This window comes from Bubalus bubalis, chromosome 4 (assembly GCF_019923935.1).
Source record: "Bubalus bubalis isolate 160015118507 breed Murrah chromosome 4, NDDB_SH_1, whole genome shotgun sequence".
Lineage (NCBI taxonomy): Eukaryota > Metazoa > Chordata > Mammalia > Artiodactyla > Bovidae > Bubalus > Bubalus bubalis.
Window position 1 is genome coordinate 49,570,797 of NC_059160.1, and position 12,609 is coordinate 49,583,405.

The 12,609-nt window shown below is 48.7% G+C and overlaps 1 protein-coding gene across 2 annotated transcripts in view; it reads right to left on the reverse strand.

The window, feature by feature from the left end:
* BTBD11 (BTB domain containing 11) overlaps window positions 1-10,817 on the reverse strand; it is a 326,170-nt gene extending 315,353 nt beyond the window's left edge. Inside the window, exon 1 of one of the 2 annotated variants that reach the window (XM_044941391.1) lies at window positions 9,109-10,817. In XM_044941391.1, coding sequence (XP_044797326.1) covers window positions 9,109-10,255 — 1,147 coding nt within the window. In that variant the 5' untranslated portion in view covers window positions 10,256-10,817. The remainder of the gene's footprint in view (window positions 1-9,108) is intronic. The other variant, XM_006069563.3, reaches the window with a different exon arrangement.
* Window positions 10,818-12,609: the final 1,792 nt, after the last annotated feature.

Sequence of the window (12,609 nt, forward strand, 5' to 3'; positions counted from 1 at the left end):
ATGCAACAGCTTGCACTACCCTAACTAATAAAGAAACTGAAATTGACACTGGAAGTAGGGTACTTATATATGTGGCATTGGCTTAGAAGTCAGATGGTGGGTTAAGATGATCAAGGCTCGAAAACTGGAGCCTCATGTTTTGCAGCAGTGAAATGTTTGGTTAAACTGTCGCTATGATAATTTAGAAGGCAGAACTTACGCCTACTGAGCCTGTAAGCTCTAGGGAAAAAAGATTGAAAAATAATGGTAAGAGAGTTTGCTGCTTGTTCTGGGCTAAGTTTAGCAAGATACTAGGGGAAGAGAAGATCGCAGGCATGAACTAGTCAGTTTGCACGTAAAATTGGGAAGGAGTAGTGCAGAAGACAGCTATTCCTAGATACTGAACAATAAGAACAAAGATTGAGCAGACATATAAGTGAAGCATCAGTTAGAACTGTACATGGAACAACAGACTGGCTCCAAATCGGGAAAGGAGTATGTCAAGGTTGTATATTATCACCCTGCTTATTTACCTTATATGCAGAGTACATCATGACAAATGCTGGGCTGGATGAAGCACTAGCTGGACTCAAGATTGCTGGGAGAAATATCAATAACCTCAGATATGCAGATGACACCACCCTTATGGCAGAAAGTGAAGAAGAACTGATGAGCCTCTTGATGAAAGTGAAAGAAGGGAGTGAAAAAGTTGTCTTAAAGCTCAACATTCAAAAAACTAAGATCATGGCATCCAGACCCATCATTTCATGGCAAATAGATGGAGAAACGGTGGAAACACTGGCAGACTTTATTTTTGGGGGGCTCCAAAATCACTGCAGATGGTGCCTGCAGCCATGAAATAAAAAGACGCTTGCTCCTTGGAAGAAAAGTTATGACCAACTTAGACAGCATATTAAAAAGGAGAGACATTAACTTGCCAACAAAGGTCCATCTAGTCAAAGCTATGGTTTTTCCAGTAGTCATGTATGGATATGAGAGTTGGACTATAAAGAAAGCTGAGTGCCGAAGAATTGATGCTTTTGAACTGTGGTGTTGGAGAAGACTCTTGAGAGTCTCTTGGACTGCAAGGAGATCCAACCAGTCCATCCTAAAGGAAATCAGTCCTGAATATTCATTGGAAGGACTGATGCTGAAGCTGAAACTCCAATACTTTGGCCACCTGACGTGAAGAACAGACTCATTTGAAAAGACCATGATTCTGGGAAAGGTTGAAGGTGGGAGGAGAAGGGGACGACAGAGGATAAGATGGTTGGATGGCATCACCGACTCAATGGACGTGAGTTTGAGTAAACTCTGGTAGTTGGTGATGGACTGGGAGGCCTGGCATTGTGCAGTCCATGGGGTCACAAAAAGTCTGACATGACTGAGCGACTGAACTGAACTGAACCTGGTGAAATAAATGTCAGATAGAGTGTATAAGGTTCCCACCTAAGCCTGATGGCCTCATTAATTTGAGAGAGAAATAGAGGTTTGAGATGAAGGAAGAAATAATCCAAGCTGGAGAATTAGGTCTAGGAAAAAACTAGCTGCTGGTAAGCAAGATGTCATAGATGAAAATCCTACTGAGCTGTTGAGGGAATTGCATTGGCAAAATCTATGAACCTGGATTTTAAAAATCTTTTACTGTTAAAGCATTAAAACAATCCTTGTGTTATGCAAAGTTGCTTCAGTCATGTCTGATTCTTTGCAATCCCATGGACTCTATGTAGCCCACCAGGCTCCTCTGTCCACGGGATTCTCTAGGCAAGAAACCTGGAGCAGGTTGCCATGCCCTCCTCCAGGGGATCTTCCCCACCCAGGGATCAAATTTGCATCTCTTATGTCTCCTGCATTGACAGATGGGTTCTTTACCACTAATGCCACCTGGGAAGCCCAAAACAATCCTTGGGCCCCTTAAAGTTCAAGGCAAAAACCAGATTACTAGATTTAGAGCCTCAAAGAGGTCATATTCCCTAAGACCCACTTCAAGGGTGGCCAAGAAGCATCAGGAACGATATTCCTCCTACAGAGCCACAAGTTTGAAGAACAATGAACTGGGAAATTGCTCTCAGAGAGCAGAAGTGAGGCTTAAGCAAGGAAACCTCACCCATGGTCTGCTTGGCAGATTTCATAACTACTAGGGGCCAGTGACTTCTGTGTATCTCCCACTGCTGCCTTTTCCTAATGGGTTATCATCCGATACAGGCACAGAGGGGAAGATAATGAGTTTCTTTTGGATTCTGGGTCCCTGAACCATGAGGAGCCACATTCAACTCCATGGATAGGACAGGAATTCGCCCAAAGATCCAGAACTTCAAGTTGAAAGTAGTGACTGGATAGAACATGAGGATCTTCCCTTAGAGGAAGGGAACCATGTTTTGTGTCTGAAAAGAAGGAAGCAGAGATATTTGGTGGCCAGAGGGCCCGTGACATACCTGGCCAGTGATATACAAACATGATGATGAAGGCTCCTTTCAGGCTTAGCCCATAACACCGTTCTTAAGATGCCCCACGCTCTCCTTCCTCTACCTACGGGCTGGATAAATGTCCAAATAAGGCCCTAAAGGCCACAGGTTGAAGGTAAAGAAAGCACTCTCTCCATCAGTCTTGGTATTCAAATGACACTCCAGTTCACTCCCACCACACTCCTCTCCCAATCAGTCGTTAGTGAATAAGAAATGACTAGTCAGCCATTAAAAAGAATACATTTGAATCAGTTCTAATGAGATGATGAAACTGGAGCCTGGTATACAGAGTGAAATAAGTCAGAAAGAAAAACACCAATACAGTATACTAACACATATATATGGAATTTAGAAAGATGGTAACGACAACCCTATATGCGAGACAGCAAAAGAGACACAGATGTATAGAACAGTCTTTCAGACTCTGTGGGAGAAGGCAAGGGTGGGATGATCTGAGAGAATAGCATTGAAATATGTATATTATCATATGTGAAACAGATCACCAGTCCAGGTTCGATGCATGAGATGGTGCTCAGGGCTGGTGCACTGGGATGACCCAGAGGGATAGGATGGAGAGGGAGTTGGGAGGGGGGTTCAGGATGGGGAACACATGTACACCCATGGCTGATTCATGTCAATGTATGGCAAAAATCACTACAATATTGTAATTAGCCTTCAATTAAAATAAATAAATTTTTAAAAAAAAGAAAGAAATGACCTTCTATTGTGTTAAGCTAAGATTTGGAGGTTGTTTTTTATAACAGCTAATGTAACTATAACAATTATAATATATAGCACTCTTCGAACGGTGCTTGGCATATAATAAACACTGCACAAGTGTAGCTATTACTATTACAAAACCTATTTTACAAATAGGGAAACTTACGGGTGTGTCTGACTCCCAAGTCAATTACTATTTTATATTTACTTCTCAGTAAATGATAGCCAGATCCATTTTATAGGTAAGTTTGGTGTCTGGCTCAAGGTCACAAATAACAACAGATCCAGAATTAGAGGCCTTTCTTAACTATTCAAAGGCCATTAGCCACCCCACCCCTTAACCCAGATCTCCAGGTTGGTCCCCTATTGTTTTATTTTGTTGTTATTTTTATGGTGTGTTTCAGGAAACACTCTACTTACAAATACTCCAGCACTGAACTGGTGAATCTGAATAGAAAACCAAGCAACCCTCCACTGACCCAAATTTCAAGTTTTAATTTACATTGAGTTAGTTAATTAAAAACGTGCTCTGTGAGCATAGACACTGACATGGCTGGCTGCTGAAATTGCTTTTGCAGTTCTTCACAAAAAGCTGGGTTTCTTATGGTTTCATCCAGCACAGCAACCCTGTACTATGGAATAACTCAATCAGCTCGGGGGATCTGAGGGAAGATGGGTAGAGGGGGTGGATTTGGGGGATGATGGGTGGGCCAGGAAAACAGCTGAGTAAGCATTTGATCTATGGAGCAACAGAAAAGCAAAAGACCTGAACACCAACTTAGCCACCAAACCAGGGTTGGTGAGGTGAGGGCTCATGTTAATTAGTGTTTATAAAGTGATTGGGGATCCCAGAAGTGAATGAGACTATTCAAAATCCCCTTATTATTATTATCACCAGTCTGAATAATCTGTTTTTTAAGGAAGCCACTATTATCGAGTGCCTAGTATGTGGCAGTTGCTTTCACACATCTGATCTAATTCTTTTAATCACCCTATGTGGTAGGTTTGGGTTTTCTTCCTTTTTTATGCATTTTTTGGTTTTGCAATCCTCACTCTGCAGATGAGAAAAACAAATTCAGCAAAATTAAGTCACCTGCTAAAGAGTGGCAGAGCTGAAATCTGAGGTTAGACCTTTTTAAGTGTAAAGCCCTTCTCCCTTTCATCACACCACACTGCCTCTTGCAATCTTCTCTTCAAATTCTTTCTGCATTTAAAACAAAATTCCATCCAAGGATGCCTATGGCTCTTTTTATGTCTTCTTTTTTACTGAAATGTAATTTTCAATACAGTGAAACACACATATCTTAAGTTTACAATGCAATGCATTTTGACAAAGGCACATACCTCTGAACCCACACCCCTATCAACAGAAGGACATTTCTATCACCCAGAAAGCTCCCTGGTGCCCTTTCACTAATGATGCCTTTTTTTTTTTTTTTTTTAAAGAAATACAGTCAATAAAATGAGCTACTTTCCTTTGATCAAGCAATCTATTTGTGACCTTCGCAATGAGGCTGCACATGAGGTTAATCTCTGAGGTGGGCGCACTGACTTATTTGATGCTTTGAATATCAGGAAGGAAGATTCACATAAAATTCTGCACCCTGTTGGTTCCATCCACATTGAACACATGGATAAGACAAAGATAACAGGTACCATTCTGCCTGAATTATATGACTACCATCACCATTTTGGCCCCTAAAATATGTCATGCACCAGACTGTAATATTTATACAAATAATTTCATTTAATCCTCATAATTATTACCTCTACTTTACAGCTGAGGAAATTGGGCTCAGAGTGATTAGGTATGATACATAAGAACACACAGCTAGAAAAATGTAAGCCTTGAAATTCAAATCCAGGATACCTGATTTCACAGGCTTTTACAAGTGAACTCCGGGAGTTGGTGATGGACAGGGAGGCCTGGCGTGCTGTAATTCATGGGGTCACAAAGAGTCAGACACAACTGAGCGACTGAACTGAACTGAATTGATGGGTAAATTTTATATCTCAAAGATGTAATGGGCTAGTTATAATCATTCAACAAATAGTACCCAGGATTTACTGAGTGTTAGGTGCTGTGCTGAGTGATATGGAGAAAGATACAAAGATGATAAAGATACAGTCTCAACTGTTAGTGCCACAGTGCAATGGGGAGTCACTTAGAGCAAAGTCAGGGCCAAGATTCCCACAGGATGGGGAAAGGGCTGTGGAAGGCCTAGGTTTTGGGGAGGAAAAAAGGGTTGCATCAAGGAAGGCCTCACAGAGATTCCAGAAAGACAGTTTTTGAACCAAGTCTTCAGGGATGAGTGGGAACTGGCCAGCTCTGATGGGGTTTAAGGTAAATGACTGCACAGACAATGGTGTGGTGAAGCACTTCTGTCTGTTCTTTATTGAGCTTTAGCAAAATCAGTCAAGCCAAATTTTAAACCCCTTACTGAAATGCAATCCTCACTGAGTTGTCTTATCTGTTTCCCCACATACTCTAAACAGCTGAGAGTCAATGAAAGAAAAAAACCAGCTTTGAAGAGTAAAACAGTCACCACAGAGTTCACACCCTAAGCTCACACGTGTGATTCTTGAGAGCCAGCAAGCCCTCACTGACAGCCAATTATCTTTTATTTTCTGAGTCAAGTCCCATGTGATCCATTTCCTGATTCTTCGGGTCATAGGTGCAGAAAATTAGAAAGGGGGACAGGTACAGAGATGGCAGTAAGAAGGGGCAACCAAGGTAGAAAGACTTGAAAAGATGATTCAAGGAATTCAGAATTCCACAGTTAGTTTCTGGATATCACTGTACAATATTATACAATAGCTTGCTCAACTCAACAGGCATCTAAGAAGCTGTGTACCAGGAGCTTAAATCCAGTTCTGCCCTGTACGGTTTGATAGGAACAAAAGGTGTATAAATTAAGATAGAAAGATTGTCAGGCTAAGAAGGGCCTCAGTTCAACTGCGTAGTTAATTAAGGGCAGCAAGGATGGCCTGAAGGCAGGGAACTCATCTGTTACTAAAGAGCAAGACATTTGTTTCCTGTGCCTCAATTTCCTCCTCTGTATAATGGGGATAATAGCAGTACCTTTCCAAGCGAATGCTGAGGGTTAAATGGGTCAATATACAGACTGGTATTGAATGCACGCTAGCTGTTATTAGCTTGTACCGCTACTTGCTCAGTGCCTAGATTTAGTAACTGCTCAATAAATATTGACGAACAAATGAATTCAAGAATGAATAAATGATGCTACTGAGTTAAAGGGGGAGAAAGATTATGTACGGCATGGGTTCCTTAATAACACTTGCAGATCAGAAAGAATGTCATGCAAAATAGTTAAAGAAACAGATTTGATGTTTAATGTATGTTTCAGATACCTAAAAAATTAATTGCTCATTTCTTACTGCTTCCTTCCATTTTTAACAAGCCCAAGGAAAAGAGATGGAGCGATCACAATGAAATTACAGTATATCTCATACTACAAGATGGTGGAAGGGGCCCTGAGACCTACGAGTTAAGCTCTGTGGTGTGGAAATGCTGCAATGGCAGCAAACCCCAACCACCACACACTCACCCTGCCCCAAACCAGCTCTGTGGTCTCCTCCTTCCTCAAATTATACTTGCTCCAAAAAGGATAAACACAAAAACTGTCTTTAAAAGATGCTAAAGATCATAAAAGTAAAACCAACTTGAAAAAATATAGAGGCTGCTAACACAGACAGACAGAGCCACAAGAGGACTTGGGAGTGTATTACAGATCCAGGCCTTCATTATATAGAAGAGGAGACTGAGGCCCAGAGAAGCAAAGTGAGTTATGACCCACAGTCACAACTTCAAGAGAATGGCCAACTCAGAGGTGAAGCAGGGCACCCAGATTCCCAAGTGAAGTGAAAGTGCAAATGGCTCAGTCCTGTCCCACTCTTTGTGATCCATGGACTGTAGTCCACTGAAGCCCTGCAGGCTCCTCTGACCATGGAATTCTCCAGGCAAGAATATTGGAATGGGTAGCCATTCCCTTCTCCAGCGGATCTTCCCTACCTAGGGATCCAACCCGGGTCTCCTGCGCTGCAGGCAGATTCTTTATGTCTGAACCACCAGGGAAGCCACACTGGAGTTGAATGCGGAATCCTTTTCTTCCCAAAGGAAACAGGAGTGGGAGAAGATTCCAGTCGGAACAGCAGATAAGGGTTGGGGGGCGGGGAGGTAAGAACAGGGGCGGTGGGCTCACGCCGGTGGGAGGAAAATTAAGTCTCTCTGTGCTTTTTGTGGGGGCAGGGTTTCAAACAGAAATTATCCAGTCCAAAGCTCCTGGGTTTTACAGGTGAATCCTTATTCTCCGCCAGAAGAAACGCACACAAAGACCAATATCTTCTCCCAGGTGTTTCCATCTCATCAGGATTTCACAGGTACGGGTGGACCTGCATGGGAAGCCTTACAGGTACCCTCCCTTTAGAGGTTTCGCTCTCCAACAGGCAGCAGAGAGGGGAGGGCTTTGGCGAAGATGCGGGAGGAGTCTTGATGAGCATCGGGGGGGAATTGCCAACCTGGCCCCACCACCCACGAGCGCGCGCGCGCACGCGCGCACTCACACACTTTTTGCTTCTTCCTTCCCCTCCCCCAACGATGACCAAAGCCAGGTGAGGGGACTGACAACTGGAGATTCTGTTTCCAAAGGGCTTCTGCTGGAGCTGCTTGCTTCTGAGCACACCCACAGAAACACGCGCGGACGCGCGCACACAGACTTTCACAAATACGCACACACTCCCATGCACACACTTGGCACCCCCAGAGGCCGGGCCGCGCCCGCTGCATCTCTGCTTAGGCCCGGGGAAAACGACAGGCAGCAACATGAATGAAATCTGCCCAGAAAGACTGCATTTCAGCTCCAACCAAGCGGCCTCCAGCCAAACCGCCGAATATGTAACAAAGTTTTATTTCGCTTTTGGAGTCTCCAGTTACACTTCTACCATTTCCTGTGGAAAATTGAAGCTTTGAAGTGTCTAGCTCCGGCTTTCGCAGACAGGCAGGACCGCCAGCTCGAGCTCTCGAAAACAAACGCCCCGGGTCCACCCCCTCCGCCACCAGAACTGCAGGTTCAAACCCACCCAGCTCCGGCCTTCAAAATAGGGGATGCGGAGAGGAATGACAGAACCTGCTGGAAACCACCTCTAAAACCGGCAGTCTCCCCGGAACTCCGCCCCACTCCCATCCTGACGGGATCCCTTAAGCCAAGTGGTGACAGCCGCAGCTCCCAGACAGCCAAACAGCGGCAAGAGCTGGGAGGTCTCCATCAGGGGGGTTGTCCATTGCACAGCGCCCACCAGCTGTGAGCTCTGGCCTCAAAAACTGCCCCAGAAAAATTGCCCGTTCCACCCTCTCACCACGTACACCTTTCCCCGACTGTTTCTAGGCCGAGTGAGCCCTCAGTCTGTCTTTACAGCCATGGGGCGTCTCCTTCACCAGCTCTCCGACGGCGTCCCGAGGGCGCCGGGAAGCAAGCCGAATCGGGCGGCTGAGGGAGAAAAGCGTCTCCTCCCGAGTTCCAGGGAGCCAAACTCCTTCGCCCGCGTATTTGTCATCTTTAAAGTCAAAAACAAAAAGCAAAAACCCCACAGGGCTCTGGCAGAAATGTATACTAGGCGCAAATGATCGCCCCACAAAGTGGCGCTGTGTTCTGCCTGCAGGAGGCAGCCGCGGCTCCACCCGGAATCGCGGGCGGAACCGCAAGCTCTCTAGCTTGGGACGCTACCAACCGCGTAAAGTACGCGCAGCGCATCCCGAAAGCAGGAGGCACTAGGTGGGGTTTCTGGCCGTCTTCAGATCGGCGGTCCCCTCAGAGGTTTAAGAGCAGCAGGCGGCCGAAAGGACGCGGGAGGGGACCGAAGGGCCAACTTACGAAAGAGTTGGACGCGTTGGATGGGAGGGGGCGGCACCCGCGCGACCACTTACCGCTGGCGTTCTTCCCGCAGATGAGGTGCTGGTAGGGCTGCAGCAGCCCCCAGATCTCGGAGTCGTTGTTGACCGTGTACTCCAGCGTCTCCACGGTGAACTTGGGCGCCTCGTGGAGCGCGTGGTGGTGGTGGTGGTGGTGGTTGGCGGCGGCTGCCGGTGGGGCTGCGGCGGCGGCAGCAGCAGCAGCGACGGTCGGCGGGGCGCAACAGCTGCTGCCTCCGCTGGCGCTGCTGGCTGCGCTGCAGGCGCCGCCGCTCGCCGCTCCCCCTCCGGGGACCTCCCGCTCCTTATCCGCCACGGGGGCTGTTCCGGGGCCCGAGCCTTGGCCTGGGCCGGAGCTGGAGCCCGGGCCCGGGCCGCTGCAGCTCCTGGGCAGCCCGGAGGCCACGACCCGCGCGTAGATGTCCCGGAATAGGCTCTCCATGCAGGCCGTCAGGTAGATGGCTGCGTGCTCGTGGATGCGCAGCGCCACGCGGCTGTCCACCATCCAGCGGTACACGCGGCCCACAGAGAAGGTGAGGCCGCAGCGCGCCGATTTGCCGCGGCCCAGGCGGTCGCCACCGGCACTGCTCATGTTGTAGAGGGACAGCGCGGCCAGCGCGGCCGCCGTGCAGTGCGCCGCCAGGCCCCAGGACAGCACGATCTCCATGGCGCTCTGGATCTCATACTTGGTGCACTTAGCGAAGCGCAGGCTCAGGCGCTGTGCCTCCTTGGCGATGCGTACCAGCGCCCGGCTCACCAGCGTCGACAGCTTGGCCAGTGCGTCTTTAGGCAGGCCGCCGGGGGCCACCGGGCCTGCCCGGGGATCCCGTGAGCGCAGGAGCAACGCCTCCAGCTCCTGGAGGGTCCAGGGGACCTCGTCGAGGTCCGGCAGCAGCCGCGAGCAGTGCTGGCCGGCACAATCCAGCCCCTCGGAGTCTTCCACCAGGGCAGTGTTGACAGTGTCAAAGCTGTTGTGCCGGCTGTGCATGGAGTCAGTTAGAGGCGGCCAGCAGCTCCCGCCATACGGGGACGCCGGGTGCGAGTCGGAACAGCACAGGGACAAGTTGGAGGAGCGCACTGAGTCCGCCGCGCCACCATAACCCGAGTCCAGCGTTAGATCCTCCAGCGTCCGCACCACCGGCTTCTTACCTCTCCTGGCCATCGCTGCGCCACTTCATGCCGCCGGGAAGCCGAGGGGAAGGAGCAGCGAGGAGCAGCGGGCGCCGGGGCGCGGGAAGAGCCGAGTCAGCGCCGCCTCGGCTCACTTTTCCACCAGCCGCTGCTACCAAGTGTGACTACTTTCGGATGCCTCCCCGAGCCGTCGCCGCTGGAATCCACAGGGCACACCAGGGAGTCATCTTCCAGAGCCCAGGCCGGATCTGGGGCGCGCTAAGGAGCGAGCCAGGCCGGAGGAGAGGCTCACGCCGGACTCGCCCCTTTCTTCCAAAATAAAATAAAAGTGTCTGATCCGCTCCCTACTGGGCCGGGCTGGGCGCAGAAGCCGCTGGACGCTGGCCTCGGTGTTCGTAGGACGGAAATTTACTCAGATGCCGCCGCGGCAGCAGCTCCGCCGGCAGCTGGCTCTTGGCTCTCGGCTCCCCGGTTCCCGGTTCCCGGGCCGGGGTTCACTCCGTGTTCGCCCTCCTGGCACGGAAGAGCAGCAGCGACCGCGGCGGCTGCAAACCCTGCCGAACCCCGCAAGCCGTGAGCAGCCAGCAGGGCGGGCGTATGTAAAGCAGGGCCGGCGGAGAGCCAATGGGATTGGAGGATGCTAATTATCTTAAAAAAAAAAAATATATATATATATATATATATATATATATTCCTCCCCTCCACGCAGCCCCGCCCCTCAAGCACGCCCCCGACCTGGGACCGAAGCTGCAGGAAGTGGTGAGCTGGGGGCCTGAGAACTAGAGGTGGGTGTGTGTAAGGGGCAGTGGGAGCTTAGAAACGCGGATGATTATTAGAAAAGCAGGATGATTATCCCTGCTGTCCCTGCCCTTCAGGCTTCGGCTTTGATACCAGACCTGGAGAAGGGTAGGTTGGGTAGGTTGGACAGGTGACCCACCCACCCACCGAGTTGTGCTCCCCCCAGCGGTTCACAATGTGTCTGCTTGGGGTCGCTTTATGCGCTTGGGTTTCGGATTTCACTTTCCTTTTTCTTTCTCTAGTACACAAAGTATGTTTTTTCTTCCTCTCCTGCCTCCCCCACCTTCGGGTCCCCAAAACAATTAATGCTGCCCTCTTTCAGACCCAGTTTGCCAGAGTGGAGATAAGAAACCAGACAAGCAGAGGGATAAGGAATGGACAAGGCTGGAAGGCTGTCTCTGGACGTTAGCCGACAGCCACCAGTTCACCTCGTGAACTACATTCCTTTAGTACCCAGGAGGACCCTGAGTCCGTCCTTCAAGTGCCTGGGGGTGGACTGGATGGAGGGCTTGCTGTGGTTTAGTCGCTAAGCCCTGTCGCACTCTTTTCGACCCCATGAACTGTAGCCCCCCAGGCTCCTCTGTTCACCGGATTTTCCAGGCAAGAATACCGGAGTGGGTTGCCATTCCCTTCTCCAGAGGATCTTCCTAACCCAAGGACAAAACCTGCATCTCCTGGTTGGCAGGCAAATTCTTTACCACTGAGCCACCTGGGAAGTCTCACTTTGACATTCTGGTGGGTATAGTTCCAGACAGCTCAAGAGTTGTTTTTTGTTTTTGTTTGTTTGTTTGTTTGTTTTTTTAACTAAAGAGTGATCTAGATGCATGTCTTAATTGCATTTATGTCCAATAGTATTGTCCTGTTAATTGTCCCCATCCACCAGGGCAGAAACCAAACCTTATTCACCTGGGGATCACCAGTCCCACTGTCTCTGCCAGAGGGTAGGGGACTCTCCTGCTTTGGCTTCCTCTGAGTTTCTAGCTTAAAAATGCCCTTCTAGGGAAGGTAGCCCAGATCCTTCATGTTACAAAACAAAATTCAACTAAGTAAATTTTAAAGCTCTTATTGGCTTTATTCAACCATTTGCAAATCTGGCAGTTCTGCATGTAGCAGATGGAAAGGAGCTTGGAAGAGCTGTAGGAAATGAGAGACTTACATAGACAGAATGGAGAGGGAACAAGGAAGTTACACCAGGCAAAAGAGAAGGTTGGTTATTGCTAGGTTGCTTTCCTCTCGGGGATGGCAGGGGGTCTAGAAGGTAGATTACTTAACTATTGCTGCTCAAGTGATTTCTGATTGACTAGTTTAAGATTCCATTTCTGGAAGAGCCAGGTGGAGCTTAGCATGCCGCTAAGTCGCTTCAGTTGTGTCTGACTCTTTGCACCCTATGGACAGTAGCCCACCAGGCCCTTTGTCCATGAGATACTCTAGGCAAGAATACTAGAGTGGGTTGCTGTGCCCTCATCCAGGGGATCTTCCCAACCCAGGAATTGAACCTGTGTCTCTTATGTCTACATGCATTGGAAGGTGGGGTTTTGTTTGTTTGTTTTTTACCACTAGTGCCATCTGGGATTCCATTTGGGGCCT